This window comes from Gavialis gangeticus, unplaced genomic scaffold (genome assembly GCF_001723915.1).
Source record: "Gavialis gangeticus isolate Ggan-Ray unplaced genomic scaffold, GavGan_comp1, whole genome shotgun sequence".
Classification (NCBI taxonomy): domain Eukaryota; kingdom Metazoa; phylum Chordata; order Crocodylia; family Gavialidae; genus Gavialis; species Gavialis gangeticus.
The window spans coordinates 35,608,375-35,617,497 of record NW_017729032.1 but is presented as its reverse complement, the minus strand read 5'-3'; the positions used below and the strand labels follow the sequence as shown (position 1 = coordinate 35,617,497).

Below are 9,123 nucleotides of genomic sequence, written 5' to 3'. Positions count from 1 at the left end.
TTCACTCTGCTGCGCCTTAACACACACAGTGTCACCCATGTCATGAGTTTTCCTTGTCTGCAGCTTGAGGTGCAGTTTTCCTCAAACCCCTGCACCAATCTTCTTGAAACTTGGCAGGCTTTGTGGCTGCAGCAGGGGCCACCACCCCTGCAGTTTTGACCATACTGTGGCTTAACACATACACGGGACATGAGTTTTGCTTTGAAGACTTAGGTGCAGGGGGTTCAGGGAAACTGCACCTCAATCTCCTTGAAACTTGGCAGGCTTCATGCCCTCAGAAGGGGCTACCATTCCTGCATGTTTCATCCAAATCAGGCCAGAAATGACCAAGTTATAGGCTGTTTTGAGCTTCCCCATTATAGCCTCTGGGTGAAATGTTGAAACAGCAAAACTGTATCGACAAAATGAAATGGAACAGCGGTTTCGAATAGAAAGGAATTTTGAAATGAAACGCTGTTCCATCGAAACGGAACAGTGCCGTTTCACACAGCCCTAATCTACAAGACTTTTTTTCTTAGCATCTGGCATGCACAGAACACAAACAGGTGGGTGTACATAAGCAACCCGTAAGATAAGTTATGTCGATTACTGCACTACTGGGAGAACTGCAGATACTGGAGGTGATGAATGCGTTTTCAGAATCCATATTTTTTTTCCTCCTCATCAAACACTGTGTGGGCCTCACCTCTATTTAACAATACATTATAGCAAGGGTAACCAAGATGGGGCCTGTAGGCCCACGGAGCTCCCTACAGGCCTGGAAATTTGGCAGCATTAACTGTCACTGCTTGTGTGAAAAGCCCTGCAGGCCAGATCTAGAGCACAGAGTACCAACATCTGGCCCGCAAGGATGCCACCAAATTCTAGCCCTGCAGGCTAGATCTGGAGCACGGAGCTGTGCTATCTGGACTGTGGATTGGCCCGAGACTCCAGACTGGCCAAATCCAAAGCGTAGGGCCAGTCTGTAGGTCTAGATGAATTGGGCACCACTATTAAAGCATCTAGTTGTAATATGTTAATTGTCTTCACAACAGTTTGGAGAGGCAGAAAGTATTTTATGTTTTTTACAACAAGAAAATGAATCGGAGATTAAACTGAGAAGGATCTACTCATTTTGGTTGACTGATCAGAGACAATTGGGAACAGACTCTATAGAGCAGCATTTCTCAACCCGTGAATCACAACCCAAAAGTGGGTCGCAAGAATATATGAAAGGGTCATGAACAGACTTTAAACTTTAACAAACTTTAAAAATGGATTCTCTTTTAAAGGAGAAAAATATGGGAAACCGTGGCTTTTCCCCTGCAGGCTGGCAGAGTTCCAGCCTCCAAGGGACTGCTTGGGGCCCCCCATACCCCACAAACTGTGGGCAGGGGGTCAGCAAGTCAGGAGTGAGGGACACTGGGTTGGGACTGGCCATTGATGTTTACAAATGTGTCCTGGAACAAAAAAGGTTGAGAACCACTGCTCTAGAGTATTTAGGATTGTACAGCACTTTATATATGTTCAAAAGCACAGCTCCCTAGCCTTCCAGTCCCCGCAATACTGTGCTCTGCTCACTACGTACCTTCCAACTTTCACGGTAAATAAAGCAGGGATCCCAGCAGAGGATCGCACAATGTGGGGATACACAACTGAACCATTCCAAGAATGTCATTGATTAAGGACAGTTTGCAACTGTTGTGGTTCAGAAGTGTCCATAGGTACACTGCCAAAAAGGCTAAGTAGATCAGTCACCTTTCAGGAACTACATTGCTTTTGAACCACCACCAGGGATGGGAGTGAATACCTAACCCAGCATGCCTCTCAGTGGCAACTTCCCAGGTTCCCCAGGATTTCCCTAGCAGGGGAGAAAGACCCTGATTGACTGGACCAGGTAGGGGGTGCCTGGACAGCTGCAGTCCCAAGGGGTTGAGTATTTCTGGAGTCTGCCCAAGCTTAGCTTGAAAAGACCTTTCCTAGAAAGCCACTTAATTTCAATTCACCCCTCCATGCACTGAAGGTGGGGGCAAGGGGGTACTCTGAAAGGTAAATACCCATCAGTGGCTGGGTGAGGGAAAACTGAGCCACTGCAAAATAGGCACTTAATGCCACAGAATGACTGTCAACTCCATGCTTGGTCAATGTGAACCTGCACCCTCCAACCCACCAGAGCAATGACCATTACCAGAGCAGTCAACTCCAGTACAGGGAGAGGAAGTGGAGGGGGGGGCACAGGATTCAGGAATTGCAGTGTGGGATGCCTGAATGCCAGGCAAGACACTAGTCATGGAAAGCTTGGTGTTCCCCATATGACACTGAAATGGTTTGTAGAGAACCGGTTCAAAATAATGCCCAATTATCCAGGCATACTTTTGAAATGGCTCAGGTGGTTTAAACCATTCTAAACTGACTTGTACATCTGGACACTTGCAGTTTAAACCATATTTAAAACAGTCTAAGGTGCTGGATGTCTGCACCCACAGAGAACATTCTTGTTTGCTACATTACCCTGATTATCCCCAGAGACCCATGCTGTTCACTAAATGAGGCAGAGATACTGTGGTGTGGATAACACCAAGAGTGATCCTGAAATTCAAGAATGACTGCATCTTAGAACTAATGTACTTTCAGCAGATACTATTTCACTGTATAGCTTAGCATTATAAATTTTGCTTTCAATTATTTATCTTGAAGAAACACAGACTGTCAGAACAACAATAAAGTATCTCTTTACTATAACAGGTAGGGCAGAGAAGAGAGATTTAACAACATGGATTACTGTAAGAACTCATCTGAGATTGGTGTACTGCTCTGTATTTAATATAGACAGTTTGTTTTCTATCAGGATAAAATTGTTGTTATGCAATACATGAGAAACATTACCACTTGTTTCAGTAATATTTATAACAATATAGTTACCCTAAATTCTGGTTATTTTTATGCTTTAACTTAATGCCAAAAGAATTGGACCACTCAAGTTCTGTTCATAACTATGAATGTGTGTGTATCATAGATCCGTACTACCACATGCACACAAATCTTGCTACATGTAAAAATGCTTTCAGAATCCCTAGATTTCTTCTATTTTAAGTAAGAGGTCATTCCCTTAATCCTGACCAAAATACTTTCAAGGCAAAATTTTTAAGTACTACAATTATTACCCAGACTGTAATTTTTAATGTCTATGAAACGTGCATTAGATTACACACGCAAAGCAAATAAAAATATACAGCATATGAATCCTACAATTTCTACTATGCATGCTTTTCATGTCAAAAACCTAAAACAAAGTAAGTATCCAGTTACTGAGTAACCCTTCAATCTTCTATCAAAAATGTAAGAAATGATTAAATTCGTGTTGTACTTTTCACCAAGGACTCACTTTAGTAGACAATGCCCTATTATATATAGAAATTGATACTAATTAGGCAAACCTGCATCTCACCTGTACTTTGTTAGGAGATACTCGTGTAGGAAACAATTTTAAAAATCAAACATTTAAGTTCCTGAATCTAAGAACCTTTAAATTTAAATTTTTAGCTTACAATACTCTATTTACATGCACAATTGTATTGCATCTTATGATAAATAGTCCTCTCTAATGCTCATGTCTCCTTCAACAGTTAGAAATCACTGGTACACCAAGCCACATAATCATCTCTTTCAAGGTACATCACTCATCTTGACTGACTTGATGGATCAGAATTTCAGTCTGGAGGTCAGCTTGCTTCGAATCATCAAGCAGCCTAAATACTATAAAAACAAAAGGCATCTTTCTTGGAACTACTGAGATGCCTCAGTCTTGTTATATACTTTTCTGAGAGGAATAAGAAAACTGAGGGTTATCTAGCTCCTTCAAGCACAAAAGAGTCTCTTAACAGGTAATATATATATTACTTAGCACAGTAACCTCTGACACACAAAAACAATGGTGTTCTTTTCACTATAAAAAGTTTTCAGCTATGCAATACTTGATTCAGTAGAAGTCAATAGCTGCAACTGTGCTAGAGGATGCGGTTTTTTTCCATGAACTTAATTTACATAGGACAATACTTAGAGTACACATGTCCAAGCATGCCTGAAGCATCATTGAACTGTACACCAATGCAATTATTTGTTTAAACATGCTACTGTGCTGTAATGTGTCTGCGTAAGGAAATGTATAAGCAGGAATTTTGAGTACTTGGGTTTACAGTTATGTTCACCAACAGTTCCCCCATCTCTGATTATAATTAGACAAGTCTCCAAATTATGTCATCTTCTACATGTCTAGAAATATTTTCTTAACTGGTCTATCCATAATAAATAAATATTTCCCATTTTTTCTATTTCTATCTAGAGTCCAAAATTCCCTACAGAGTTTATATACAGAGAATATTCAACTACCATTCTGCCCCAGCAACAATAAATAAGTTTTTCAGATAGGGAAAAATATTCATCACGTAACAACAGTTTAGATAGGTATCTGTTTATTATTGTGGTAATGACGGCAATCATCACTACAATTAGGGCTGCCAATCACTGTTTTTTATACCATTTTCCTTTCAGCAGTTCATAGGTTTCTGGAATATTTTCTCACATACAGCACACCCCAGAACATTATACACATCCTATTTTGAAAGGTGGAGTGAAGGAAAAAAAAAGATTTTTCCAGAGGTATGGCTGCATGGGGCAGGGAAAACCTAATTTCAGCTGATTTACCCCTTTATTTCCTCCTTAACTAAAGTTTAAACCCTATATCCTGCTGAAGACTGGTTTCTATGGTTGGATCTATCATTTTGAAAAGACCTAAGGAGTCTCTCCAAGGTTGTAAAATAAGAGAAACCAGAAGCAGCTAGCAGATAGCAAAACTGTCCTAAGAAAAGTTAGCCTGATTAATGGAACCTAAATACCATTAAGAAAGAGAGATTACTGTTCGCCCCTTTGGAACAAAGAGCAATGAGTCATTAAGTCAACTAAACTCTCTCAGCTGCCTGAATAGTACTGCAACAGCTGCTGCACTGTGGAGCAGGAATCAAAGCAGGGTGCTTCTATGCTGGGCAGAAAATCATCTTCCCCAATTAATAAACACACCCCAATTTGGAGGAGGGAGGGCTGATATTGGGGGTAAAGGTGTGAAAATACAGTATGCAACTTCTGTATATTTAGGGTCCTATATCCAGAAGCAGTTTTTAAAAATTCTGAGATAGAGTATGTTATAAAGAATTGCAAGAAGTGTAAGCCCCCTCTCGCATATCTGACCTTTTAAGAGTCCTGTATTAAGAAGCCTTTTTGGCCCGCCCACTTTTTCCTGGTTTCACTTTTCATTCAGTTGCCTATAGGCAGTACTCACAAGCCAATGAACATGAGTCATCATCATAAAAAAAAACAGCACTTTAAAACTTTAATGGCTGTTTCAATGCATTTGGACATTAAAGCAATACATCACTGTGAATTAGATACCCAGAAAGCTTGAAGAACCAACCATGATGCATCTTGTGGTATATGCATACACAACTAAAACTGCTGTGAGCTTTTCAGCACTAGTATCATCGACAAACATTAACACTTATTTGCAAGTGACATGGATACCAGCTTAACACAGAAAATAACTCCCATCTTGCTTGAGTTTAAACTAACCTATGAATGTTTAACGCAAGATTATTAAAAGGTTACCTGCTGAGTTTCAAGATTTTTTTTTAATCACTAGAATTTTTCATAACCTTTCTCTTGTTAGCTCCTTTTCAAAGTGGAACCTTCTCTCCACCATTTGCAAAACATGGGATCCAAAGAACCTACTAAACTGCAAATATTTACATAGTTTTGTTCATTTACATATACATTATTACTATGGAAACAATTTGGGAAAAATGGAAGAAAGCAATCCTCTGCTAACATTAGCAGAGACCTCTCACTCTAAGTACATACAGTTTGCTTATTTAAGATGACAATTTGTATCTATCTGAAGTTCATATCCAAATTACTATTTCCAATGTTTTAGTATGTTAAAGGGTTCTTTTCTCACGTCTACCCTAGAACTCAAAACACTTTAAGTCCTAAATAAGTACCAAATAAGCAGAAGACTAAATTGCTCATTAAGAGTGTGCCAGGGCTGGAAGGTTCCCATCTCTGAGCGTGAGCTACACCCTGGTAATAGTGTAAAGCCATTTCCCGCTCAGCAATCTTGAACGGGGTTGGGGAAGACAGGGACATTACCCCCAGCCTATAAACTCCATGTTCCACCTCTCCCTCTCAGGCTTTTGCCTCTAGGGCATAGAAAACAAAGCTGAGCATAGGAGCTACTATGTCCCCAATTACTCTCTGGCTGGAGAGCATGACTTTGTGGCAACTTTATCAGGCTCCAGGCAGGGGGCTGTGCATGTGTACATGCCCATAGCTCTCTTTTGTGCAGTTACAAACTTTGTAGCCCTACAAAAATAACATCTGACAGAGCCCTACATTCACCCCCTTGCTTATAGCTTGAAGTAATTTGTTTATATGCCTATATCCTAAATAATATTTTATGAAAGGGATTGATATTCTTTTCATAAAAACATAACTAATAGACTAGAAAGCCTAAGTTTAAGATAAATGCTCTTTACTTTGTTAAGATAAAGGAATGCTTAGTCAAAGGTAAGTGCAAAATTAGAAATAAGTTAGTCTGCTTATCTGGACTCTCTTTATATACATAATTCAGGAAAGAACACCTCACCAAGTCTCATTCAAACGTGATGTCATTTAACTCTATAATATAGCAATTAATCAAGCACTAGAGGAAAGGGTACCTACAAAACTATCGTATACATACTACCTAAAATTCCTCACATATGCCAAAACTATACTTAATAGGACACATTTAAAGAATAAAATAAAGAGTAAGAATATGGGTAAGAAGGGAACTTGAAGTATGAAGCTATATATGCTGGCTAGAGGTGAAAAAAAATCTACACAAATACTTTTAATAAACCTTTACAACCATATTTTACAAGAAGTACTTACTCTGCTATTGGCTCAGCTCTCAATAGCACAGGTCTTGTTCCATGTAAAATTTATGGTTTGAAAAATACATTATTATAAAGAATATTTATAATGGTTTGTATTAAGAACTTGTGCAAGATGAACTACAATGAGGTCCTAACACCATGAATGTTGGGACCTCATCAAATTATGCCATAACTGTGACTGCTTTAAGTAGGTAAAAGAAAACTGGTAAATAAAAAACAATTACAACTCAGATTTCTCACGTATTTAAGCTACAAATAGTAATCACAAAGATCACCCACAATAATTAAAAATGTTATGCAAATAAAGGTACTTAGTTTTATCAGCAGAACATGCAGAACATGAAATTATAATACAAATCATATTGTTAGTCATATTAGGGTCAATTCACTTCCCCAATACCTAAGCAGAACTCATTTTAACATGCCTCCATATCCAGGGAATTTTGCCTTTCCTCTATTCTTTTATACAGCTTATTTCAACCATCAAATGAATTAGATTCATAAGTTTCATCAGATGCACTTACCAAAGCTGAACCATCATTAGCTTCTGAACCAAAAATGTTCCGTCGTTTCACTGTCAGCAAATCAAGATCTCGAACATCATCATCATCGCCATCATCATCATCCTCAAAGAACTGCAGAGATTCTGCTTTTGGAACCCTGTTTATCACAGGAATGTCTTCCTCCCCTTCTGACTGTTCCTCCAATACCTCTGACACATCAACCTCTTTGTCAATGACTTTACTGGGGAGGGTTTTTTTCTCTGTTTCTTCTTTTTTTTCCTCCCCTTCTGTTGTTTGGACAATAGACATCTTTTTATTAAAATAAGCTCTGAAGCTGTTCACCTCTTCATTGCTTATGAAAGAGCTGGCATCTTCACATTTCTCTGTCTCTTTTAGGGGGGCATTTCCTTCAGTTGACTCATTTACAGACAGTTGCTTCTGAGCTTTTTGAAGAAACCGTACACGAGGTGCAACTGCAAGGCCAAGAGATCTAAAACATGGAATTAAAAATATATATTATATATACATAGTTAACCTGAAAGACAGTGAAACAAGACTAAATTCCACTAAATGAGAAATGTTCTTTGTTTAATTTTTATAATGCTTCATGTTTTAATGCTTCTTGACTAACATTTACAAACTAAAAACAGAAGCTCTTGACATGTAACAACTGGAGATTCAAACCAATTGAAAAATGAAAGCTAAACATAACTCAAAAGAAAACTGTTAGAAACAGAAGGCTCCCAATAGGAGGAAGATGGCTGGGAAACACTACTGCCAAAAACAAAACACAAACAAACCAACCGCAAAAGCAAGAGCAAATGTAATGCTACTCAGGCCCATGGCACACATTCAAACAATGGTGCAATTGGAACAGAAGGAGTTTTAGGCCACATCTGAAACCTCAAGCCTCTTGCCATGCCAGATGATAGCAGGAGGAACAATGTTTGGGATAGGATATAAAATGCCTCCAATCGCAGCTGAGCTATGGCTGAGCTGCTCCCTGCCTAATCCTGCAGACTGGGCTAGGGACAGCTCTGTCCCATACCCAGGGCTGCCCCCAGCATCCCACAGGTTCTAGACCCAGGGCTAGGTCCGACCATCAGCTGACTGTCAGACCCAGCCTTGACAGCTGCAGCCCTCTTTAAAACCCTGCGCTGTCGGAGTCAGGTCTAAAAATCAGCTGGCTCTAGGACCTGAGCCAAGAGCCCCAGGTCTTGACTGGACCTGGGACTCTCAGGGCTGGGTCTGACAATTAGCTGATCATTGGGGTTGCATCCAACAGTCCCAGGTAGGTTTGAGACCCAGGGCTCTTGGGGCAGGTCCAGCAATCAGCTGATTATCAGGACAGTCCAGCTGTACACATGGCTTTTAGAAGTGGAATAACTTTGTGGCTGATTTGCCACTTTCTGGCACAAAAAAAAAACCCAGCTAAGCATGCACCCCTATTACATTAATCTCAGCAGAACTGTAGCATGTGCCAGGAGCCTGAGAATATAATGGAATATACAACAATGCAAACTGGCACTATGGATACACAGGAATTATATCCTAGATGAAGGAGAATTAAATCCTCTCCTATGCATCATCACAGAAATAGCACCTAAAATTCTGCACACAGTATCTGTGCATCAATGAGACAAGGGGAAAGTTCA

The 9,123-nt window shown here is 39.7% G+C and overlaps 1 protein-coding gene across 1 annotated transcript in view; it reads right to left on the bottom strand.

Moving 5' to 3' along the window:
* The window catches only part of DDX10 (DEAD-box helicase 10), a 504,153-nt gene that overhangs the window by 378,435 nt on the left and 116,595 nt on the right, over window positions 1-9,123 (bottom strand). The window contains exon 13 of the mRNA XM_019524793.1: window positions 7,490-7,958. Within this exon, the coding sequence (XP_019380338.1) occupies window positions 7,490-7,958 (469 nt within the window). The remainder of the gene's footprint in view (window positions 1-7,489; window positions 7,959-9,123) is intronic.